This window comes from Anarhichas minor, unplaced genomic scaffold (assembly GCF_050575085.1).
Source record: "Anarhichas minor isolate MPS153535 unplaced genomic scaffold, ASM5057508v1 ptg000052l, whole genome shotgun sequence".
Taxonomy (NCBI): domain Eukaryota; kingdom Metazoa; phylum Chordata; class Actinopteri; order Perciformes; family Anarhichadidae; genus Anarhichas; species Anarhichas minor.
The window spans coordinates 889,986-916,788 of record NW_027466498.1 but is presented as its reverse complement, the minus strand read 5'-3'; the positions used below and the strand labels follow the sequence as shown (position 1 = coordinate 916,788).

The 26,803-nt window shown below is 43.3% G+C and overlaps 1 protein-coding gene across 1 annotated transcript; it reads right to left on the bottom strand.

The window, feature by feature from the left end:
* Positions 1–1,040: 1,040 nt before the first annotated feature.
* On the bottom strand, positions 1,041–16,211 carry dlc (deltaC). The gene is made up of 10 exons (XM_076075464.1): positions 15,657–16,211; positions 14,981–15,223; positions 14,588–14,648; positions 13,867–14,124; positions 12,504–12,695; positions 10,500–10,669; positions 10,039–10,255; positions 3,075–3,813; positions 2,756–2,846; positions 1,041–1,152 (listed from the first exon to the last, which is right to left on the bottom strand). The coding sequence occupies exons 1-10, from the start codon at positions 15,705–15,707 to the stop codon at positions 1,147–1,149; spliced, it is 2,028 nt and encodes a 675-aa protein (XP_075931579.1). The 5' UTR covers positions 15,708–16,211; the 3' UTR covers positions 1,041–1,146.
* Between the last annotated feature and the right edge of the window lie 10,592 nt (positions 16,212–26,803).

Genomic DNA, 26,803 nt, shown 5'->3' with positions numbered 1-26,803 from the left:
GTGTCTTTACTGTCTTCCTGTTTACTTGTAGTGACAGCAGTGGTTAATGAAGGCAGCATGAGGGAGAAAAGGCAGCAACTTTCTTTTTCTTTTTGATTCATAGAAAAATAAACTTTGAAAATGTACTATAATGGGAAAAACACAAGTATGTATCACAGGAAGACAACGGTAAAATTGTTTTGATTTGTAAGATGAATCCAGCTTGGCTGGACCGTCATCCAGCCTGAGACGTGTTCAACTTTTCCTTTCTATCTCATCTTAAAGGTAGATTATCACTTTCATGATTATCATGAAACATGTAGGAAACATCTGGTTGTTGATAAAGGTACAAAGTCTCCTTGATTGAGCCGAAACATAATTTAGACTGGGATTAGAATCATGGATATGAATAGTACATATGATGGGTTCAGAAATACATCACCAGTCGAAAGGACTCCAGTGGATTTGAATGAGGTTTTCTGGGCTCATAAAGACACAGTTTGAACAAAAGATACAAATAAAAACCCCACTGCATCCTGGGTCCTGTTGCAGTTTCCCATAAGAAGAGGCACTTCAGAGTTTGTTTCTTTTTTACAGGCCACCATGTGATTCTTCAACAAAAAATTTAATATAAAGGACGGAGCGAAAAATTGTCCAGTTCAGCTTTCAAAAGGAAAATGTTCAGGTTGTTTGACGCAAAATAAACAATCCGTCTCCCGTTGCCGTCAGCAGGTACTCTGACGATTTGATTGACTCATCATACTGTGAGGTTATACGGGAAACGCAGAGCTAAGGCACCAACACTTCCAATTATTTTAGTCCTCTCAACCACATTTGATCTAAAGAAGAGTCAGATATACGGACAGAAATATTATATTAAGATTTAAAGTATAAAAAAAGATAAATAGTGCAAATGACGCCAGATATTCGCTCTTCCTCTTTTCTCTCCTTTGTTGTTCTTTCTTTCTTAATAGATTAATTGTCATCCGTACATTGTCAATATTGAAGCAGAAAATAATGAAAAAAATAAATCCTTTCTTTTAGTTTCTTTCTGTTGAGCAGCAGAAATAAATATTAAATAAAATAAAGTGTGTCGAATAGATCCTCTAGGTGAAAACCTTTCAAGCCTTCAGCGTAAAAGTCCCCCGGCAGTCTGAAAACTGGAGGTTATACCTGAGGATGAGACAGATTTACAGCAGTTAGTCAGCATCGATGGCACGGCTTCTTCTGGGTCCCACAAAACAAACCATTTATAAAACAGGATGATGCATCTGGAATAAAACTGACTTCCGACAAACAGTTGAAAATATGAGCTTTTCCCCAATATGGAGCAGATAAACTGTCACTCCTCGCCACATAGGACTTTAAATGAAGCTGCTGAATCACTTGATCACAGAAACAAATGAAGCGATTTTGAAAGTTTATCACAACATTCTTACTTATTTTCTACAAGTCATGTCATGTTGTTTTGTAGCCTTTTTTAACAAACAGATCCCTTTTTAAACAATATTGTTTATTTCATCTTAAATACTGATTATTTTTGATTTGCATTATTGTTTTCTATTTGCATCAATTACTTGAAATGAAGTCTGACGTGTTATTCCAACTAGATGTGTAAATATCTAGAGGTTAAGTCAGCAACATGTTTCAGTATCTAAAGTCATAAAACTCTCAGTCTGACAATATTAGCGATATTATCAGACCACTGTAAACTTGGCTAACAGTGTCAGCTACGCAACAAACACCATACTGATTTATTACAGTACGGCTGTATGCAGTGCACAATAACAACTATTTCTGGTATTGTCTGATTTAACCATCGTCTACATTTGTATAGATTTAAATATTCAATTTAAAATCAAACTTTTGATAAGAGACCTAGTGTGCTCTTCGCGCCATTCGCGCCGCCGGTCAAAACGGCGGGGACCATTTGTGTTCATGTGTGAATCGCGCGAATCGCGCCGGAGAGGGGGCGCGGCTTATCGCCCTGAAAGCCGTTCAACTGTCCGCCATTAACCATGAAAAAAATAACCTCTATTTCTGCTTAGTTGTGGAAGTCACAGATATCCCGGGAAACTAAACGCCGTCATGTCTGGGTTCATAACATTGTCCAGAGGAGCTCCATGGATTTTATCGAGCTGTATTCACTGTGTCTAGCAAGCCACACGTCGCTGTTTACTACAGCTGTATGAACACAAAATAAACTGATTTGGCTGTGATTTAACGGCAATAAACCGACAAAAAGGGACTCCGAAATAACTACTTAATGATGCCGATTTGTACTTGTCTTCTCCGACAAAAAGGGACTCTGAAATAACTATGTAATGAAGCGAATTTGATCGTAGAGCTCTGGGTGAACACAGACGACTACAGTATTTATTTCCTGATTCAACAACGGGAGGACGTCACTGATGACAGGGGGAGCAACTCAACGCTGATAGGCTATCGCGCCGGGGCGTAACGCGAATATTTCGCAGAAGTTGAAAAATTTCAACTCGCGCGTTTGGAGCGATTTGGCGTTTGACGCGAATCAATCGCGCCGCAAATTCGCGTCAATTGCGCCGCGACAGTCTCATCGCGTCTGTGCATAGACTTTGTATGTAATCTACTCGCGCGAATAATTCGCGACGCGTTTGGCGTCAAAGCAGCATTAGTGTCATACTTTCTAACAAACATTCGAAGTGTGCCAAACCAGAGGTGTGATGAGCCTCTTAAGGACCAAATATGAAACACAAACATGCACTCTGCATATTTGTGTTGGTAAATGTGTCCTCACCTCAGTGGCAAACACACACTGCTCCATCTGCTCCGGGATGATGAACACTGGCTGATACAGGCTGTCCTTCATGGACGAGTCACACTTCTTACTGTTAGAGAGTAAGAGAGAGAGCGCGTTGGTACAGCGGCAACAACCAAAGATGTAAACAGAAATACTTTGTGGAGGAGTACGAACACTGGAGTGATCAGATGACAGTCAAACGTGCTGCCACTTGTCTTCACAGAACAGACGAGATTTCAGAGAAGGAAATATTAAAAAAGGACGACAACATGAACAGACACAATGAGAGCCATTAAAACCATCATCAGGTTCTTACAGGTCAAACTTGTTCCTGGCCAGGCGCTGCTCGTCATTCGCCAGGTTACAGTCGGCCATTTTGTTTTTAAAGATGGTCATGTTGTCGCCACCGTTCTCCACCAGTGCTGCATCCTTATTGGACACTTTAAGTTGCCCCCCCGGGATGAGGAAGGCCTCCTTCTCTCTCAGGCTACATAGTGGCGGTCCTGGCAAGCTCCCGTTGTAGGGCCCCCCCCCACCGATCACCGCGTTGCGGTTGTTCACCGTCTCCAGGTCGTTCTTCACCGACGTGGTAATGCCCGTTAGCTCCCTGCCCCAGCGGAGCTGACGCAGAATGTGGATGGCGGCGAAAACCAGCAGGGTCAGCGTCACTAGGCCGAGGGCAATGGCGGCAATCAGAGCAGAAGGGGTGTCGCCGTTCCCAGGCGGTCTTGTGGTCGGCCTGCCGACGGAGTACTCGCAGCGTGCGCCCATGAAGCCCGGTGGACACTGGCACACGGGGCCGGTAAAGTGGGTGTAACACGCGCCGCCGTTGTCGCAGGGGAACTGGTCACAGGGGCTGGTGCGCATGGAGCAGTCCTTGCTGGTGAAGCCGAGTGTGCACGTGCAGGTGAAGTCGTTGACGCCGTCAACGCAAGTGCCCGCGTTGCGGCAGGGGTTGCCGGCGCAGTCGTCGATGTTGGTCTCGCAGCGAGAGCCGGTGAAGCCAGCGCGACAGCGACACATGATGCGCTTACCGAGGTCCAAACACTGAGCGCCTGCGGAGAGAAAGACACAGGAAGGTTTTTAGTGAAAACACACCTGGAAGACAGACTAACTGTCGGAGCAAAGTGATGGAAAGGGACATCACATTATACAAAGATGTACAGTTTGTTTTACCCTATTATAGGTCTGGTTCAGGAGAATCAAATCAAGACAAATTATTTGTTACGTGCATTTTTTGTGCAAGATAGAGCTCCACAATAAATCACTAAAACACAATAATGGAAACGAGACAATATCCACCTAATAAAATGATAAACTGTAGTAAAATGTATCAGTAACAAGTAAAAGAAAAGAAATGTGGTCTGAGAAAGGGGTAGATAAAAAAAAATACATGTTTTGTTTTCCCTGTTAAGTATCTAGACCAGCAAGTATCTCACACGAATTCCAAGGAAGAAACAAAGTGGCTGGAAGAAAGATGCTGCTGACAAGCTAGGGAGTAAAGCATACTCTATATTAAAAAAGTGATTGTTAGCTTGTGCTGAAATGCAGGAATGTGGAATATTTATTTTTAAATAAATATGATTTCAGTGCTCATCAATGTGGACAACATTACTCAGTGACACAAAGATGTTAAAGGGTGAATCATGTGCATATCTGCTAAATTAAATCTGATGTTTACTTGGGGGATACCAGAGTGTCTCTGCCAGCCTGAACAGACTCATTACAGACTTCATTTATAGTGGAATCAAGTGCATCAAAAACTGTGTTTCTGTTTGAAAAATGCCAAAGTCACATGCCGATTACATTTGTAATGCCCAACGGAGGTAAGAGTTAAGATAAGTAATGTTGGATTAAACAAAAAGTTATTTTTCTTTGGGTTTTACAAGAGGTTGTTGATTGCAAACACATTGAATAATTCACAATCTTCAACGCATTTTAATCCTCTACGCATTACAAAGTCAAGAAGAAGAGGAGTTCATAACAAAGGACTCCATCTGGACAGAGCCGAGACAGGAGAGCGGGAAGAAACCACGCGTATTACAACATTTCCTCCCAGCTCATCAGGACAGAAATGTGTGAGTGATTAGAAACATCCTGAGGAGATGTTTTCCACCGTATGTAGGGTTTACTGTAAAATATTTGTCAATTAGGACTAGGATTTACTGACCCTTTCTTCATTGTTGCGATTATCTTTTTAAATCTTGCAAACCAACACCATCTGTTTAGCATGTACTGAAGAAGGAAATGAAAGGAAAGGACCCGAGGACACTGAACACGACTGGACTTCTGGACTTCTGGAGACGTTTAAATGGGACCTGTAGGGTCGATTTAGGGCCAAACACTGAAGCTCAAACTACAGGCTAAACACTGTTAGACAGACTCAGATCCACATTTGGTTGCTCTGGGCGGTCGATGTGTTGCAACACTGCAAAAAAACAACAACCTCTCAGCAGTTATGAGGGTCTTTTTTCTCTCGCTGTCTGGCTTCACTGAGAGTCAGGAATGATTGCAGATCACAGATAAGCAGGAAGCGGTTTCAACACGCTAATGAGGACCTGAGGGACAACTGAATGCTGAACTGGGACCTTCAGAGATTACAACTCTATGTTAATTGTAACATTCAGTGATAACGTTTTTTTTTGTGATGCCAGTTCTGTCCGTGGAGCCGTCTGATCCTGATTATCTGTTTGACCCAACTGGATGATGAGAACAGGTGGCTGAACAAAGTCTGCATCCTTTTACTTTACTAAAACTCCACGTAAGTGTTTTGTTTTTTTGAAATCCTGTGAGTAACTAATATAAAATAAAATCTACTAATAATATCTGTCCTTCCCGATGAAGACACAGCACAAAGTTGTAAAAACATCCCCATTCTTTAAGTTGTAACATCAGCGTTTCAGCTCTTTTTAAAATCCTGTTTACTACAACTCCTTCACAGTTAACTGTTGGACATTTTCCAAACCATATTCTCTTTCACAATGCTGTGAAAATCAACCTGCAGAGACTCGCAGCTTGTTGCTGATAGCTGATCCATCACAATAAATGTTATGCTGGATTTTTGTTGTTGTTGCCAGAATAACAAAATCCTTTCGATTTATCTGAATTTCGATCTGCACGGTGCTTTTCATGAGCTGGTGAGAAAATCTGACGTCCTAGACGACTAGGAGCATTCTTCAGGTTAGAAAACTAAAGCCACTACAACAATGCAGCACGGATGATTTGAGAAGGATAACACCGGACTGAGAGTTTGCATATTTTAAACCGATAAAATCGGCACAGTGTTGACTATGATGGATCATCACTCTGCAGCAAGTTTCAAGCCTCTGCAAGGTGATGAAACAAACAAAGTGAAATAATGGTTGCCTGGAAGAAAGGAATCAATCTTAAAGAGAAATGTGTGTTTTGGAAAATGTTCAGGGGCGACGTAAAGAGAAGGTAAATGTAGTTAATGAGGTAAACATGCATACACAGGGTACACATACAGTTGGCATGCCACAGTGAGGTGCAACGGGCTACGTGATCTTGTAAAACTGTTTTGGCACACAAGAGGAGCAGGCATTTCAAGATTTCAAGTCAGCCCGGCGCTGACTGCTGTATCAGGCTGAAAAACACTGCCAGCGCTGGATTCCTGCCAGAGACGAGTGCAACCAGGTAGAGAGAGACAGACTCGAGAGGTCTGAGAGTCTCCAGGGCTACTGCTGAAAACAAGCTTGTTTACGACGGCAACAATGAGGACGAACATGTTCGGGTAGTCAGACAGAAGAAGATAAGACAGAGACAAGAGGCTCCTACGTGACAATCGAGGAGTTTATCTGCCCTCTGACACACACAGAAATATCTGATGTGAGGCTTTAAACCAAACATCACGAGTCCATCTCTGCATATAATCACTTATGTCAATTGGAAACAATTATCAATGCAAGTGAATCAGGACGGAATTAGAGCTGACCATTTGAGTTCCAACTTTAAGCAAGAAATATAAAAATCTATGCTCACAGGCTAATAATTTGGGTCACGTCCCTTTAATAAATGTCCATCGTTCTTCGTCAGCCTGAACATAAACTCAGTTCAGTTGCTTGTATCCAGCGTCGGAAATACACGAGGGCAAAGGGCAAAACTGCCCCTAAGAAATATAATTTTGCCCCTGATATCACTAGGAGAGGGGCAAAAAATGCCCCCATAATTTCCTCTAATAATAATGATAATTGAATGAACTTGTCAAAAACATTCTCAGATTGGAGTGAGACGAGGAGAAAAGGTGATGTGGTGATCTTCACAATAAAACATCTTTGACGTGTCGAGTCTTGGCCAATCAGCGTTAAGATGTGTACAGCGTCTTTCCCTCCGTTAAAGTTTAAGTTACGATATGTTCCGTTACCGTTCAGACTTGCTGGGTTAAGTTAACGTCCACTGCATGCGGAACTTTGTCGACTGTTAACGTTTGTCATTATCGCGATTTAGGAGGAAAAAACGTAACGTGATGAAACATGCAGCCCCCCCGTGTTCCGGTTCAGTTCACACGGTCACTTGTTAACGTTAAACCGGAACACCGGCGCATCTGGTTGCAGGTTGTTGTTTTTTTTAACTCAAAGTAGAATGAGGCGATTTTGTCGTCATAACTTTTATGACCACGATAATGAGGCCCAGATACTGATGAGATGATGAGGTCAAAGAGCTTCAGGAAGAGGAGGCTGGTTGTAGCACAGCTTGACGCAGGGCTGAGCTGTGAGTGGAGCTGGGCCTGGATAAAGGTGGAGGTCTAAACAGACGTGAGTACAGCTTCCTGCTGTCACAGTGTTTTAAATACATTGATAAGGCAGGCTATGCTACATGCAGCCTCTGCTCCAAGGAGATAAACTACAGCAACAAGGGCTCACATGTCCTCATCACACTGACAGACATGTTCACTGTAATGACCACAGCCAGTGTACTAACAGTCCCACGAGCCTGTACCTTCATTTCAGCGGGTTGCTAATGCAGAGGTGTGTATAGATTACAGCTATTATTTTACTCTTGATAAGGTACCTTAGCCAGAGTAGATTATCATTTTCATTTAAATAATTGAACTGGATTGAATGCATATTAATTGCAAATAGAAGATAGGCCACAATTCTAACAGCTTTACAGTAACAGTGGAAGTCCATTAATATGAAGCCATACAGTAACGAAAACGAATCACTCGCTCCACTAAAAAATGAGACCTCGGTCTCAATGGATTTTGTCTAAATAAAGGTTAATAATAATAGAGCTGAAATACTGATGAATAACTGAATAATAAATTAGTTTTTTTTAATCACTTAATTTTCTTCTCAGAGTAAACCAGAATGCTACATTTTAAAGTTCATATTTAAAATAAAATTCTCCCGGGTAACCCCCCCCCCCCCCCCCCCGGTTTCGGGTGCTTGTCACCTTTTATGAGTTTGCAGGTATGCCATTTATTGTGTTTTGTTTTTGTTCTTTGTTTTGTCCTATCTGTATTTCCTGTACTAGGTAGGTAGAACATGATTAAAGGTAACAAAAAAATCAAAATCATTTTTTAAACAACTATTAATAACTACAAAGAAATAAGAATAAAATTGAATATGATTGTCTGATTTATGTTTTCTGTTTGTTTTTTGTTCAAAAAATGTAAGAAAACACTTTGAATCTGTAGACTACTGCCTAATAGTCTCATTATTGCCATTTGATGACAATTGCTCATATACTGTAAGCCTAAATAAGTATATTTATTATTTTGAACAAAGGTTAAATGTTATTTCACAAGTTTCAAAAAGTGCCCCCAATTTGTTTTTTAAATGCCCCTGGATTTCAGACAGTGGGGGCGAAAATCGCCCCCTAAAATATATGTAAATGTCCTACCTTGCTTGTATCCCCTCTAGTGGTGCAATGTATCATAAAACTCACGGTTCGGATCGGATCACTGGTCGGATCACAGGTCGGATCACTGATCGGATCAATGATCGGATCACAGGTCGGATCACTGATCGGATCAATGATCGGATCACTGATCGGATCACAGGTCGGATCAATGATCGGATCAATGGTCGGATCACTGGTCGGACCACTGGTCGGACCACTGGTCGGACCACAGGTCGGACCACTGGTCGGACCACTGGTCGGACCACAGGTCGGACCACAGGTCGGACCACAGGTCGGACCACTGGTCGGACCACTGGTCGGACCACAGGTCGGACCACAGGTCGGACCACAGGTCGGACCACTGGTCGGATCACTGGTCGGATCACAGGTCGGATCACAGGTCGGATCACAGGTCGGATCACAGGTCGGATCACTGGTCGGATCACAGGTCGGATCACTGGTCGGATCACTGGTCGGATCACTGGTCGGATCACAGGTCGGATCACAGGTCGGATCACAGGTCGGATCACTGGTCGGATCACAGGTCGGATCACTGGTCGGATCACTGGTCGGATCACTGGTCGGATCACAGGTCGGATCACAGGTCGGATCACAGGTCGGATCACAGGTCGGATCACTGGTCGGATCACAGGTCGGATCACAGGTCGGATCACTGATCGGATCACTGATCGGATCACTGATCGGATCACAGGTCGGATCACAGGTTGGTTCAGCTCAAAAGAAAAAATGGAGCAAATAAAACTTTTACAAATATAACCTGATCACCTTTTTTTTGCCGCTGATACTAATTGCAGATCATTGATTATATTGATGATATTTGCAGATACAGATCCCTTTGTTGCTTGATAGTAGCAGCTGGTCTACACGGCTCCAGACTGTCTTTTTTGCCATCGGCCCAAAAATCATTTCAACTGCAAGTCAGTGTAAACCACCAAAAATCCTAGTACCCCTAGAGGGTACAAGAGGTTCTGGCAAATACTGAAAAGGCTGTTCCAAAAAAATGTTTTTGAAATCATATACAATATGTGCCCCATGTTCTTAACCAGGTGCAGCATCAGCTTAGTTGTGTTAGCACAGGATCAGTCCCACAAACAGGTTCATTTTGGCCTCATTGACAAACAAATGAAATGCAGGAAATGATGTCACAGATTTCCTCCCGGACTAAAGGAAGACAGACTGGATTTGGGGTTTTGGTGCAGCTGGTTCATGATGCCACTTTTGTATTATGTTCTTGCAAAAGTGATCAAATCTGCGGCTCTGCAAACTTTGCAGTGTTTGTTGTCATCGCAACCAGCATGAGCACGCCTGAGTTTATGAATTTAGTATTTTGCATTGACTAACAGTTGTGCATGTTTGTTTCTTTTCACTTTCATAAACTCTGCAGGAAAGGTTCATACCGTTAGCGCAGGGGTTGCTGCTGCATCTATCGATCCTCTTCTCGCAGTTGGAGCCCGTATACCCAGGCGGGCAGCGGCAGCTGTACCCGCCAGCCACGTTTTCGTAGCAGGTTCCTCCGTTAAAACACGGCCCGTCTGCGCATGTCATGGCGCTGATCTCGCAGTTCTTCCCATAGAAGCCCTGAGGGCACTCGCACGAATAATCGTTCTCCAAATCCTGGTGGAAAGACGGGAGGAGAAAACAGGGTGAGGAGGTGAAAATTTCTCCGCTCTCTTGTATCGTGCTTTTATTTAGTTTCCTAATGTTTCTGTATTTGTTCGGTAGTTGTTAAACGCTAAATGATTAAAACATGAAGGAAGATAATCTAGGAGTTCTGTAGGCTGATTGAACAAAACCTTGTTGAGTTCAGTGAAGTCGAGTGTAAAACTACAGCGTCATCAGATCCGGTGAGTTGACTTACTTTGCAGCTGCCGCCGTTCTTGCAGGGGTTGCTGTCGCACTCGTTGGTCTCGATCTCGCAGTTCTTGCCAGTGAACCCGGGCCTGCAGGTGCACGTGTAGCTGCCCTGGCCGGTGTTGGTGCACGAAGCATCGTTCTGGCACGGCTTGTGGTTGGTGCAGTAGTTCAGGTCTGGGGTTTAGACACAGGACGAGAGTAACAGAAAGCTTTGGTTAAAGAACCAACTGAAGCAGAGTCAACTACAAGAGGAAAAAAACACCTTCTTTTTCTGTAAACATGAGCCACAAATGTCTTTACATGGTATTAATTAAGATTTAAATTCCTTTTCTTGAAAGTGATCAAGACATGTATGAAGATAAAGGCTTACTATGTAGTCTAAATACTTTAGGGAGACTTCACTCCCCTTTTAAATTATTTCAGAATAAAGGAAAAGAAGCAGGTGGTCAAACAGTAGATCATGTTAATGTCATTGAATGGTGGTACATACAATTCTTTGCAAAAATCTTCTAGCAAAAAGTTTGTTTGGTAAGTCGGGCAAACATTCTGTAGCAATAGTTTACTAAGGGATGAGAAAACTACAATACAATACTGTAGACGGTATTTTGTCTCAAGAAATGAAGATGAGATATTTGCAGGGAAAGGGAGTTTGGTGCAGGTTGTGTAAAACATAAATCTCTGATTTGGTTTTGAGGATTCTAAATGTCAAAACTTGACTTTGCCTGTTAGAGAGCCAAATAAGAAGATTCTTTTGGGTGGAACTGCCAAATACATGCTGCTTTGTAGCAGCAAGGTGACCACTACTGAAGCTTTTCACCGCTATACTTTGCAACCACATTCTGCAAGGTGGTCCCAAACCTCAGGGAAAAAAAACATCTGAATATCCAAAGTTCTTCTTGTCCAGCTTACATGGACATATCATGATGGTTTGTCAAGATTTGAAAAAGGATCAGTTTGCTGGTCCAGGTTCCCAGATGTGCAGCGTCGGATATCCCGACTGCCTTAAACATCATCAGAACATCTGAACTCTTGACAGAATGTAAAAATGAACCTTGTAACCTTTTATCACACAGACTCAAACTAAGACGTGAACATAAACTTTTAAAACAATTAGCAGTTTTTTGTGTCTTCTGGTCCATCTCCAGATAGTTTATTTGTATTTTAAAGAATAGTTGAATCTGTGGTGGCTCTTGGCTATTTTTAGGAGGCATATGCTGCAGAACATAACTGATGCCAATCAAGACATATCTATTAAGAATTACAATATGGGTATGGCTAGAGATTTGTTGGCATTTTAATTTAACGGTTGAGGTTGAAAAGATTCTAGCGTTACACCATTACACCAGTGCTGGTGTTTTTTTTGCGTGATGATCAAATGAAGTGAAACAGATCAGATCGGTTGGCTTTGAGAAGCTTCTTTTTTCTTTTTTGCTCATATGCGAACGATAAACAGCTTTATATTAAAGTAAAACCTGCAGACACAATATGGTTATAGAATCTATAAATGTGTGATGTTTTTATGTTTAAAACTAACACAACTTTTTTATTCTGTCAACTATCTTAAACTGCACAGTGTTTTCCATCTGCACACACTGCTACGGCTTACTTTTACCCTGTTTATCTTTCAGTTACTTAATCATTTATAAACTAATATAATAAAGCTGCAGTGCACTGCTACAGATGAGTAAAACAACACAATTGCAATGTGGGAATAAAACCAAGTAATGCGATAGTTCACAGATTAAACCGAAGGGAAGAAAAATGATTGTGTGAAAATGTGACTTTGGAGTTCTTTTTTTTATAAGAATGTCTAACAAAGCTTTGGAGTCTAATCCATATTGATAGTTTGAAGGCTGGCTAGTTACGAGGTGAACTGACTGATTTGTAGGTCAGTGGTTACGTGTGTGATTTAGCAGCGTAACTTGAATGCTAAAATGCTTCTTTTGTGTCCTAAAACTGACATGCGTGTGTTTTTTGGGGTGAGCCGGTGGATGAACCAGCAACCCACCTTGGTCACAGTACAGGCCTCCCCATCCCTCCTGGCAGTTGCACTGCCACGGCTGCTGGCAGGTCCCGTGGAGGCAGCCGGGGTGTCGGGCGCACTCGTCGCAGCGCTCGCCCTGCCAGCCCTGCCGGCACACACACTCCCCAGGAGACTCGCAGAAGCCGTGCTCCACGCTGCACCCCGCTGCACAGATGGCTGATGGGAGGAGGAGAGGGAACGCAGGGAGGGAAGTCAAAGGAAGAGAGGGAAAGGGAGAAAGGGGGAGGAAACAAGAGAGAATATTACTATGAGTACATGTGTGTCTCATGTTCTTCGTTCCAATCACAAAACAACCCCCCTCCCCTCTTAGGGCCTCACACACACACACACACACACACACACACACCCCTTCAAGTGCTTGTTAAGTACTGAACGAAGCAGCTGGCCCACACAACAAAAGCAACACATGCCGTCTCTTTTCACGCACGGCAGCGCACATTAAGCTCCAGCGCGTGTCCCTGTTAAAACGTGCAGACCGGGGGCCGAACGGGGCCCGACTGTTGAGCTAAAAACAAAAGGAGCAGACCCCAGAGCCAACACACACACACACACACACACACACAGGGAAAAAACTGAATCTCTAAGATCTTTTTTTGTCGTCAACAGCCACCAAGAGAAGCAATGGCGTTGACAACTGCTTGACTTAACAATTTCAAGGCCATTGGATAAAAAAAATGAAGCGCCAAGGGTCCCATTCCCCCCCCACACACACACACACACCACCACCCTCCCTCCCGATCTGAAGAAACGTTAAGATAAAAAAAGGAGGGGGAGGAGAGTAAGAGGGGTCACAATGCTGTTAAAGAACACTTTACAGACACTTGGCTCTATTGAAGCAACGCTGAACTCATGTGGTTGCTGAAACCCTTCTCAAAACTTTCTGTACAAACTTCACAACTTCCTAATAAGTAACATTGCAATTAGAAATAAAAGTCTTAAACTCATTGCTGAGCTCCACAGACAATACGTCCCTACAGGAATATTATAGGACTGTTTACAAATATCCAAGAGATATTATAGCACATAAAAAACGTTTCAGTATCATACAGTCACTTTGAGTTCACTATTAGGCGATGACACACATTTAACCCATAATGTAATTTTACAACAACAGGGTGATGCCTTTAAGGACCATTCGGGTGTTTCTGAGGCAGGTTTTATCCCATTTAGTTGGAGTTTATTCCTTTTATCTCATGTGTTTTAAGTGCATGAGGTTTGAGCTGTTGAAAAACGCTGAATTCCCAAACAAGTCAAAGTTAGCGTGGCTGTGATTGAGACCTTGTCGTTGGGTTACATTGAGCAGTGAGAGGTCAGTATGAACACCTACGGTCAGAGCAGTACTCGCTCCTCCAGCCCTCCAAGCAGCGGCGGTCCCCGTTGTCGTTGCAGGTGTAGTGGCCGAAGGTGTCATTGCGGGGCCGGCAGTAGGAGGAGCAGGCCTCACCGTGGTAGTGCTCGTTGCACACCACGTGGTACGAGTAGCGGAGCTCGCTCTGGTTGCCAAAGTGCACGTCCTGTGACCACTCCTCATCGACGGTCAGCCTGCGGCGGGTCGCCAACCGGCTGATGAGGTTGTTCTGGTTTTCTGGATGAGCGAGGGAAGAGAGGAGAGAACTTTATGGTGCGTGTCGGATAACTGAGGACTTATTCTAAAATAAATAATAACCTGAAAATAAGTTAAGACAGCTCAAATAATACATCATTTCTCTCATATCCTATAATCTTCCTGTGGGGAGTAAATGTTTGTCTGTAATGAGTTTACCATGTAATAGCCTACTCCAACGGTGATCTTAAGTAAGTTTTATATTGACTTTACAGCAGTGTGTTAAAAATCTGTTATGGCAAGTTTACAGTATTTACAGATGTTTAACATCTACTGTGTTAGAAGTTCAAATATAATAAGAGTATTTACTCCTCAAACATGGACTCCTGCATTACAGTTGTTGTTGTTTATTCACAAAACCTCAACACTCTCCTCTCTATTGGCTGCTCTGTGAGTGTTTTCAGGGGGAAACAACGCCGCCCTGTGGTGAAGCAGCAGCAGTTACCTGTAGACTCGAGACCCGAAGACTCCGCGTTCCACGCTTCGATGATCAGAGAGAAAGTCCCCTGAATGAGTTGGAGAGGATCGATTAATCGAGAGATCCGTCATGTAATCGACGATTGCAAATGTTTAACCCTGCAGTACATACAACTTGTTGCTTTCGTGGTTCAATGTCGTTCCTCTAAATGTTTCATTTTGAAAGTGAAAGAAATACACAAGAAGCTGGAAACGTTGCTTATTCAGGCGACCGAAGGCTCTGAATGTAAAGAGTTAAATATTTAAATATAGAAGTGTTTTTAGAAGGAATGTCGTGAAACACGTGGACACACGTGGATCACTTTAAGTGTTAAAGTGATTCTGAATTTTGAAGACAAACTGTGGGATTTTTGTCACCTACCGGCCACTTGAAGTGGAACGGCACCCTGATGGGCGCGCTCCCGGAGATGGATTTGGAGTCTGCGCCGAAGATCTCCGTGAGCGCGGTGCCGTACGTGCACGGCGGCTCCGGGTTGATAACGTCCTGCGAGTGCTTGAGGCACACGCGGAAAAAGATCTGGCAGTCCCGGGACTGGAAGCGACAGACGCTGCGGGCGCTGGTGAAGGAGTTGATCTTCAGCTCGAAGACCCCGGAGGAGACGGCCTGATGAGGGGCAGAGGGGGGAAGAGAAGGGTCGGATACAGAGAGCAAAATAAATCATCACCATTATACAAAGAAAATAGCAGGTACATGTTAAAGATAATGTACAAAACAAGTGAGCACAGACAGTCCGTTCACATGCTGCAAACGCTGAAAAACGTTCAACAATAAAGTTATTATTCCCGCATATATCTATTATATTTGTGACTTCAGACTGTCTGTACTACATCATTCACCAGCTACACATCCATGAATATGTGATATTAAAACGGAAGTAAAATCAGGTCCAGGACAAATAAAGTAAAACTGTAAAAGTTACTCGGCGCGCTGCGCGTAATGACGCACGTCTTCAAACCTGCCCGCGTCCCCACAGCGGCTCCTAAAAGCTGGAAAACACGAGCTGAATTCCAGCGGGTGTGCTGTCAGTGCTACTCACCGTCTGCGCTGATACAAGCAGCAGGAGACACGACAGTAACGGCCGCGACATGGCGTGTAGGCACGGAGCGTCCGGGTCAGAAAGCTCCGGAGGTCCAAGGTGGAGGTTAGTAAAAAGCGTAAAATCCACACGGGTCCGTGAAACGGAGCGGAAGAAATAAAAAAGTCAAGACGCTCTGGGAAGAAATAAAAAAATATAAGGGTTAAAAGTGAGAGTGGCAGCCAAGTGTGCGTGTCGGCGGGCTGGATGGAGAGAAAAAATAAAAGATATGGAGAAGAGATCCGCTTTGCTGCTGAACTCTGGACTGTGCCAGCTGCGGTTGCACCTCCTGCTTTATACCGAGGAGGAGGAGGAGGAGGAGGAGGAGGAGGGGGTGAGAGGAGGAGGGGGCCGCACTGCAAAAAATATCCACCTGAAGAACAAGTCCTCGTGTGCTGCGAAACTTTCCCTCTGTTCTCCCCCGTCAATCAATCAGCGGGTGGAGCTTCCGGTCCGACGGGCGGAGTGACGGCGGCCTGCGGGCACGAGTTACCGTTGAGACTTTACCGCTCAGCAGGTGAGCCGATTCCCATCATCGCTGAGAGCGGTGGTGTGTTATCTCTCCTGGCTTCGACCTGCGAAGACGTGAACCGCTAATTCATATATATGTGATATTTATTTGCTGCAGCCAGTTTGAAGTCTCTGTGATTGTGAGCTGCTTTCCGTCCCGTAACTGTGTGTAACGTAAAGTAAAGTCAGGAGTGTGTGGTGTTTCTTTCAGTGTGGAGTGCTAAGGAGTCTTGCATGGTGCTGGTGGGGGGGCAGTAGGGGCCCTGCTTTGATTCGCTGTCACCATCGAGGAGACAATTACAGCGGGGCAATAGAACAAACTGTCAGGCGGCAGCTGCAGCAGCCTGAGCGGCCAAACGCTCCTTTTACTGCCTCCCCCCGGTCAACCGGAGAGCGCTCACACGCGCTCTCTCTCTCTCTCTCTCACACACACACACACACACACACACACACACACACACACCGTATTGTAGCAGATCACAATATTGATTACTGTATTCTACATGCATTTATCAAATCTATGTGATATTTCTAAAAAATGACAGCCAAAATTAAATCATTAACAATTTGAAAAGTCAGCATAAAATTAACTATAAATTATAAATTATTAGGAATTAAATACAAATAAATAATAACACAGTGCAAACATGTTACCGTATCTACACTGTTTATAAACAGCGGTGTAAAGTTGTAGTGTAAAGCCTATACGCACACACACACACACAGGCTTTGTTAAGGCCTAAACAGACGGACAGTTAACGCTCTTGAAAGAAAGAGAGGCAGATAGGAGCAGAGAGACGTCAGCCACCTTTTGTGTGTGTGTGTGTGTGTGTGTGTGTGTGTGTGTGTGTGTGTGTGTGTGTGTGTGTGTGTGTGTGTATGGGTGTTAGCTGCCCAGATGTCATTAACAAAAAGCTAATTTCTCTGTTTTGCATGAACACATTAATAAATCTTTCGGGAATCTTGAGGTACTTCTACTTTACTTGAGTCTTTCCATATTAAGCTATTGATAACTATAATTAGTAGCTACTACACTGTAGCCTATTTATGAAATATGATAAATTAGATGAAAGTGTCCAACTCAACCTCACAATTACACTTCTGGAAAACCAACGTGATCTAATGGGAAGGCGTGTAAATAAGGACATTTCTTGTGTCATGTCAGCACATTTTAAGCTTTTCACGTGTAGTATAATGTCTCGTCATTCCCAACGTGCCACACGCGGACGCATGGTTACCGCTTTAAACACGTGGGTTACGCTGTGAATTCAAACCAAACTACTTGCTTTTGTTGAGGAAAAGATCATGGTGTGGGTAAAAATGAGGACGTTTGATATGTGAATTGGGTTTTGCACGTAAGCTCAGTCAAAGTAAATAGTCCACGTGGACTTCTGGGGACATTAAGAGTGGTAGTCTGGGTGAAAGTCCTGTATTTGTTTCACCCGTCCATCCACCACAACCTCCTCCCTACTTCGCTCTCTATACTACGTCACCTGACTTCGGGAGCACTTGTTCTGAGAGTCTAATGTTAAGGTGTGAAAATTACGCTCGGAAAGCAAAAAAGTTTAAAAAGCATTCATACAAGACCAGGCTGTGAAACCAGGCTGGATCAGATGCTGATACTAGAGGCCGATGCAGATGTCGGTATTTGGGAGTTTAAAAAGTACATATATTGTATAGTCATCTTTTAAAAACATAAACAAACAATCCTGATATGATCTCATAGATACGGGAGCACAACTTGTCAGCGCTCTCTGGTGGGAAAATAGTTTGGTGTTTCTGCACATGGTTGTTACTTATCAGCTGACATCACTGATGCATATACATCTGCAATATCAGCGGATTTATCGGCATAGCTGCAGCGAGTAGACCGAGTCTTCATTCTACAGCTCGATATCACTGTGACTGCATGAGAACCAAACAAAAGCACTTAAGCTGATCCCTGATTCAGGAAGCAGGTTTAGTGAAAACTCAGAGTTTCCCCTCATCGGTTAACTAACTCAGAGTTTCCCCTCATCGGTTAACTAACTCAGAGTTTCCCCTCATCGGTTAACTAACTCAGAGTTTCCCCTCATCGGTTAACTAACTCAGAGTTTTCAGTTCCAGAAAGAGAGGTAACCTAAACTCCGGGTTCTCCGAGTTCAGGTTTAGGCTCAGACTTTGTAAACCTGCGTTCTGAGACAGATAAAGGTCTCCCTTGTAAAATAACAAAAAAACAATGGATAAATAATGTTTGCCTTAAATAAAGCCAGTTGCTTCCCTCCTGCAGTGTGCCTGCGCTCTGTACAAGATAAGGGGGACAGGTACACAAGGTGTGTGTGTGTGTGTGTGTGTGTGTGTGTGTGTGTGTGTGTGTGTGTGTGTTTGTGTGTGCTAACAAACTGTTGCTTTTTTTTTGGCGCTCGCGACCCACCTCGCCCCCTATTTTCATTCTAATGAGGGCAGCGCGTGCCTCCATTGTCCCCCCCCCCCCCCCCCCCCCGCCCCATTCTATCCCCACCCATGGCACGAGGCACGCTTCACACACACACACACACACACACACATACACACGCACCAAGCCTTCTATTGTCATCGTGTTTGTATCCAGACGCGTGTTGTGTGTGTCTCTGGCGGCTTGAAACAAAAGCAGCACATTGATGAATTATAGGATATAAGCCCGCACGCGGACTGTAACCAATGAATTACACAATCAATGAAAGTTGCATGCGCGCGCCCATCCATCCGCGTGCCAAACAACAACAGTCTCTCCGCCGTATAGGAGCCCGCAGTGATAGGAAAGATGTGACACAGCAGATTTAACAAACCAAATTCAGCACCAATATGAAATAAAAGATGCAGGTCACATGACCTGTAATATGATGTGTGTGGTTTTACATGAAACTAACTAATGAACAGGAATACACGTGATAACACACTGTGTATATCAATACATTTCACCTTTCAAATTGTACTTTATACTATTCTGCTGTATATACACTGTTATGGTTATCACATTACATGTATGCCTGTCATTACTATCATATATTTTTAGCACTACAGCTCTGGTCGCGGGTATACGGTGTGTAGCTACTGCTTGGATTGTAATGTTGAGTTCTGTGGAGATCAATAGAGGCATCTTATCTTATCCTAATAACTCAATATTCTAACCAATACCTATATATTGTGTTTCAATTATACTCGCTCGTGGAGATCAGGAAACACGTGTGTGCTGTTTCACCATTTGCTCAGTTAATTCACTGATCAGCTGATCTCAGATTCCTTCACTTCGCTCTGAAAGTTCCATGTCGCAATCCCCTCGGTGTTAAAGAAAACCCCAACATGTTTTCACTGATGTATAATAATGAGCGTTAACGTGAGGGACGCGGCCGTCTATCGCACAGAAGCTATCTTCTTCAGCACGTGCAGCGTCCGCTCCCTGGAGAGCATGGGGGGGGGGGGACGCGTGCACACAACACCGGGAAGCATCGTCGCCATCAGCCGACAACATGCACATATTCGATCGCGCGCCATCTGCTTATTGATCTGCTCTCCTGCTGCCCCCCCCCCCCCCCCCTCTCAGCGTGCCCCTATACCGAGATTTTGATCAGCTACACAAAGGACTGTCACTTTGGTCCGTCACCGCGTGCATGATGAGATACACTCGACCGAGATGTCTTTTTCATTTAAGGTCATAGGGTGCTTATTCACTTTTCATTTTTTTAATCACATGTTTTTGTATTATATACCTGATAATATATATTCCCTCTATGTGTAGGCAGAGGAAGTACTCAGATATTCTAAAAGTATACAACTCCACATAGAACCACTCGAGAAGTAAAAGTCCTCATTCAAAATCTTAAACAAACTATACTTTAAGTGAAACTCATTATGCAGAACGGCTCATCTCAGAATAAAGAGACAAATATATAAATAGATAAAACAACAAATAGCCTATACTGTTCTTTCCATCATTCTATCGTTATACCCTAAACACCCTTTGTCCTCCCGCACGTGTCCAAATGGTCCGAAAAGAGGCACGAGAGCTTTTGTTGAGGTGAGAGAACACGCAGCGCGTGCATGGGGAGGAGGTGAGAGAGACGGACCCGTGGGAAAGTTTCCGGAGGTGTGAGCAAAGGGGAGCGAATACATTCGCGCGAGTGAGCTCCGCGTGAGGCGTTAAGCCCGACACCTGCACAGACATGCGCAGACCGCGGCGAAACAAACGGCGTTGTCATGGGGCCGGAGGTGGTGATGACTGACTGTAACCAATACGTAAACATTCACGTCTCACAATATGAACAACCTACAGTTTGAACTGTCAATCATGGCTCGTCTCAGTCCCGCCCCCTCGGACCGGAGAGGACGGAGAGTGAACGATGATTTCTCTGTGCACGTTCATTCACAGAACGACAAATCAACTTCCTTCATTTTTAATAATGAATACTGATTTCACAAAGTTTCAATATGGTCTTATTCGATATTAGCAACGTTTATTTTTAAACTAAAAACATGGATTTTATACAAACTTATATTTAACAGACGTTATAGATTAAAACAGGCCAACACTGTATTAAACTACAACTTAACACACTTTAGAGTATTGATCTGATTGAAACACGTGCAACGGCTGAAATAAAATGAATATAATCACTGCTGAGTTGTTGCTGCTGAGGACAGACTCTTCCAGAAGGTGCCACTTCTCAGCCCGCAGTCTGTTAGCATCCGACAGCTAACAGCCCGTAGCTGCCTGAGGGCAAACGGTCTGACTCCTAAAGCTCCACGTTCATTGTTCCCAATTACACCTTCAGTGGGACCAGAATGGAAGAAGCATTCAGATGTGGGACTGACATTAAACTGTGAGCTGAGAACAGCCATGAAAATAAATCCTCCATGTCTTAAACAACAACATGAGTATGTGAACTGCAGACAGAAGGCTGATATCAGCCACTCACCCAGAGTCACTGTAATCAAACTTTTCAACCACGTGTAGCTCTGTCACAGCTTCATTTTCATAATGACAATAAGCCTAAACATTTAGAAAGAAAAAAAGTTCTTTATTTGTCAGAAAAGTGTATTGTTTAGTAATATAGGATTAATGGCAGGTCTGGCTAATGATGTCTTCAATGTGAAGTTGGAGTATTGACCTTGTTATGGTGCAGAAAAAGAAGAGTGTCTCTTCTATATTAATATTCAGATGTAGTCTCCTCCTCCTCACTGGACCGGAGCACGTGCTCTGAGGAGAAAAGCGCGAATGTGCAGTTTGACACCGACAGAGATTAAATAAACCGTTTGGGATTTAAGATAATAATGTTTATAATTCTGTTGTTTATATGTTTGTTAATGTTAATTCCCAAACTGCCATTCTCACACACACACACACACACACACACACACACACACACACACACACACACACACACACACACACACACACTGCTTTGGGCATCATTAAGGATTTTGGCACGTGGTCGTCTGTCTGTTGAGGGGTGGCGGGAGACAGTTTGCAGGTAGGTGTGAGGCCCCGCCCCCTCCTCCCGCCTCTTGTTCATTCCTTTCACACGCTGCTGCAAACTCTGTCATTAACATGACTGGAAACCACCATCTATGTAAATGGTAATCAGGGCGTACTTATTAAAAGCATTGATTAATGAAACTTAGCTCACTTAAGATGCTGTTCCCAAATCCAAAGCATGTATTAACTTTAAAAATAAATTGGCTTATTGTGTCAAATGCTTTATAAAAATCATCTACAAATAAAATAAAACTATTATCCAATATATATTCATTGTAATCAATCATATCCGGTATTAATTGTATAGCAAAGACCAATGAAAATGTCTATATATAAATCCTGGCATCGTTCCTTTAACACACTAATTGGTCTCCAGCGCTCAATACTTTATGGCAGTGTTTATATCTGAATATATATGCTTCAAAAATCATAAAAGTGGGGTTCATTTGAGAAAATGATCTTTCTGAACAAAACATGTAATATCATAAATGTTTGCTTGCCACAGGGCTTATTTTCTGCAATTATCAAAAATCCGATGGGAAAGAAAACCCTTTGGCTTCAGCCAAGAGAACCAGGAAGATGCTAACTACCAACATGCATCATGCCTGCAGCTCTAGAGCCCACAGGGACACGCTCTGCAAATGACCTACGTCCCATAAACACTGCATCAGTCACCCTTCATTCAGAAGTAACAATCAATCAAATGTATTTACAAAGCACATTTAAAAACAACCCATGTTGACCAAAGTGCCGAAGAGACCAGATCTGATGGGGGGGGGGGGGGACACAGAGCTTGAGTTTCAATCGGAGGACAGCAGGAGCCCTGAGTCAGCGACCCGAGGGACCTGGAGGAGTACAGAAGAATAAGAAGGTCTGCTGTAAAGGGAGGGGTTTAGGCCCATTTAGGGCTTCATAGACAAACAGGAGAACCTTCAAATCAGGTCTGAACCGTTCTGTCAGCCATGGAGGGTAATATGGTCCTTCTTCCAGGCACCTGAACAATATACAATATTACAATAGAAATATAATAATAACATACTTGTGATTATCAAAATACATATTAATACTAGCATCAAATGTATTCATGTCACCGACCACTAGTGAACGCAGCTTTAACTCTTTGGCGCGACTTTCTCAAAATGGAACCAAATAAAGTTGTACTGCTGCCCAGTTGTTTGATGTGAGATGCAGTCTTGTGACGTCTAATCTGTGAAGACACTGAAACCTCTGCAAACAGCAGCATTTCCTTGTTAATCCTCGGGCTGGATAAGCCTCATGAACTCCTCTGAACACAGCTGGAAACCTGCCTGAGCTGCTTCTCTTCCGTCCCTGCAGGCTCTCAGACACTTTGGATAAATAAGCGCAGCAGAGAAGATTCACGGAGTGAGAAGCCTTTAAGCTTCAAACCACATCAGGCTGATCCTCCATCAGTCCACAGAGAGAAACCACAATGTTACTGGTTCACTTCATTCACTTCTTTGTTTTCTCTCTATAATACTGGTAATGTCTTTTTTATCATCTGTAATTACATTTTCAATAAAGAGTTTGACTCGTTCTTACTTGATGCAGTTATAGGTGGTGAATATTTATATATTTAGGATGTCCTCATGGGCCTCTTTTGCCTTAATTAAACACCAGACGGACATTTGAGTGAGTCACTGCCCCTCATGGTGTGACCCGGGGGCCAAAATGATCTTCATGTGCGCTGACAGCCTGTGGACATCGCTGATTACTACACAGTGTGTAATGAGACCATCATAGGCGGGCAGGACACAAGCTGAACTTAGCCACAGGTTACTAGCCTTCAACCTCCTCGGTGTAAAGACATGGATGCACACGATGGAAGATGTTTACATTCTTCACTGATACTTCTTTGGTGAGTCAACATTTGGGGATTTTTTTTGAGTCAACCGTTTGCTTTAAAGCATCAAATCATGACCCTGAAAGTCAGAATTAGGGAGATACAAAGCAGAAATTTGGACTATATAAATACAAATATGATTAAATATAAAGTAAAAATTCAGACTGTAAACATTTGAATAAATCAAACATACAAAGGGGATACAAGGGAAGTTAGAACAAGTTTAAAGAAGTCAAAATGATGAGACGCAAAGTCAAAATGTTGACTTTCTGTTAAAACTCTGACAAAGAAAGAAATCAACAACTCAAAATTGTATCTTAGTAAGTGATTATTTTGATTTTGTATCATATATAATGTGCAATACTCTATTACTTAAGTGACATTTTAAAATCATTTGAATTTCACATACAAGTATTGTATATAATCATTTTGACATTATTTAAACTCGTTTGGCAGACTTAACTCTGTTTGGTGCAGAACCAGAACGGACATGGGTTCCTGTCTTTCCCTTTAGAAGCAGACTGTTTCCATACAGGCTGAGGAGGCTTTCACTGCATGTCAGAGGTGCAAACTGTGCCGACACCTTCACAGATGGATGCTTGTGAAGCAGGAGTCCAACAGAGAGGGGACAGGGAAAACAGATGGAGCGGTTTCAAGGCACCACAGGGTTTCTCCTTTAAATCCAAGAATGCGACCGATTCCTGAGGTTTGGCTGGAACTCAACTTGTTTTCCTGTTCATCCGCCTTCAAATGTACACAATAACTACACGTGGTCCCTTCAAACCTCATCACAAACATGTGTGGTTTGGAGAAGTAAAGACGACTTTAAACCATCTTTACTTTTGTCCTCCGTACACAAGAAATAATATAATGCTAAAACCTGCACTGTAACATATTACAAAGCATGCAGTTCAAATCTAACTGCTAAAACAAGTTCAAGTGCTCACTTACTCAGAGAAAGAAGAGTAAAGTGTGTCTTTATTGAGCATTATTTGGCATTAGTGTGTCCTATGGATGGCTGGAAAGAATATTTTAAATAAATCCTAAATGAGGGGGGAACTGGAGAGAAATTGTAAATAGTGAAGGAAAATAACTTCACAGCAAGCAAAACAAATAAAGCTGCTTATGTATCTTGAAGACTGTGAATCAATCCTGTTGTACTCTGACAGAAGGAACGAACTCCAATCAGAAAGTGGTGAATGTAAAAGAAGGTGGACGAAACACTTTGAGGAAAAACTGTGTGCAAAGACATGGAATAAGCATGGTTAGTTTCCTTTATTGAGGACGGCAATGGTGAGTTCACATCAACACAGAATCTTTCAACAAGCGCATTCAGAGGAACGGCAGCTGAGCGCTTCCTCTCCGTGGACGGTTGTTCTCTCCTTGAGGAGAGGATTCACCTAAAGAGGCGTCCTCGGGTCATTCAAGCTGCTCCATGATAGAATTATTATTTATGAAGAATAACTATTGTATGTTTGCTGAACTTTAAAGAGGGTTTCTAGTTTAGCTGACAAGGTCCTTAATGTTCCTTAGTTAACATGAACACACACTGCAGTTTATTTCGACCAGACACACCGTCCTGCTGCCACAAACACTCAGCAGAGCACCAACTGTGGATTGATCCACCGCTGAAAATAGTCCCAAACAGATGCGCCTTTTCCTCCCGTTTGTTTGATTAAAAACTACAGTGACCAGCTGTTTTAGAAATTTACTGATGAAACTACATTTGTGTGTTTAAAGATTTCCGTCACCAGTGGGGAACCAATGGGCTTGGAGGTGAGAGCCACAGACAGGATGTCAGACGGTATTGAGCGACGGACTAACTGTTAGTTTCTGTCTTTTTTATAGAATTTGTTGACCCAGGGCCCGGGTTCAATCCCCGGCTGGAAGTGCAGACTCCTGTGTTGAGTTAGCATGTTCTCTGTCATGTTCTCCGTCATGTTCTCTCTCATGTTCTCCATCATGTTCTCTCATGTTCTCTCTCATGTTGTCTGTCATGTAGTTCCTCATGTTGTCCCTCATGTTCTCTCTCTCATGTTCTCTCTCTCATGTTGTCCCTCATGTTGTCCCTCATGTCGTCTCTCATGTTGTCTCATGTTCTCTCTCATGTTCTCCATCATGTTCTCTCATGTTGTCTCATGTTCTCTCTCATGTTGTCCCTCATGTTGTCCCTCATGTCGTCTCTCATGTTGTCTCATGTTCTCTCTCATGTTCTCCATCATGTTCTCTCATGTTCTCTCTCATGTTGTCCCTCATGTTGTCTGTCATGTCGTCCCTCATGTCGTCTCTCATGTCGTCCCTCATGTTGTCCCTCATGTTGTCCCTCATGTTGTCTGTCATGTCGTCTCTCATGTTCTCTCTCATGTTGTCCCTCATGTTGTCCCTCATGTCGTCTCTCATGTTCTCTCTCATGTTGTCCCTCATGTTGTCTCTCATGTTCTCTCTCATGTTCTCCATCATGTTCTCTCATGTTGTCTCATGTTCTCTCTCATGTTGTCCCTCATGTTGTCTGTCATGTCGTCCCTCATGTCGTCTCTCATGTTGTCCCTCATGTTGTCCCTCATGTTGTCTGTCATGTCGTCCCTCATGTCGTCTCTCATGTTCTCTCTCATGTTGTCCCTCATGTTGTCCCTCATGTCGTCTCTCATGTTGTCCCTCATGTTGTCCCTCATGTTGTCCCTCATGTCCTCTCTCATGTTGTCCCTCATGTTGTCCCTCATGTTGTCTGTCATGTCGTCCCTCATGTCGTCTCTCATGTTCTCTCTCATGTTGTCCCTCATGTTGTCCCTCATGTCGTCTCTCATGTTCTCTCTCATGTTGTCCCTCATGTTCTCTCCGCGGGTCTCAGCATGGGTTTTCTCCAGGTTCCTCTTCCTCCCACGATCCAGAGAGGATGACATCATTGAGGACTCTACATTGCCCGTAGGGTGTGTGCTTGAATGGTTGTCTGTCTCTGTGCGTCAGGCCTGTGACAGTCTGGCGACCTGTCCAGGGTGAACCCTGCCTTCACCCAATGTCAGCTGGGATGCCCCCCCGAATAAGAGAAGTGTTTTCAGATGAAGGATGAATGATCTTTTAACTCATTTGGAAATGAAAGATGAGGAAAGCGACATTAGCTTTGATTCGTTTTTTTCCTACACCTCGAGCTCAGCTGCTATTCCAGTCTTCATTGCATACAAGCTGAGATGATTTCCCGTCCATGCCACCACCACCAGTCCTACATATTGAACAAACTCTAAAGAA

Coding starts and splice junctions, on each gene's coding strand:
- dlc (XM_076075464.1), bottom strand. CDS start 15,707: ATGTCGCGGCCGTTACTGTCGTGTCTCCTGCTGCTTGTATCAGCGCAG. Junction 12,696..13,866: donor GAGCGAGTACTGCTCTGACC/GTAGGTGTTCAT, acceptor TCCTCCCATCAG/CCATCTGTGCAGCGGGGTGC. Junction 3,814..10,038: donor CAGCAACCCCTGCGCTAACG/GTATGAACCTTT, acceptor TTCTCTCCGCAG/GCGCTCAGTGTTTGGACCTC.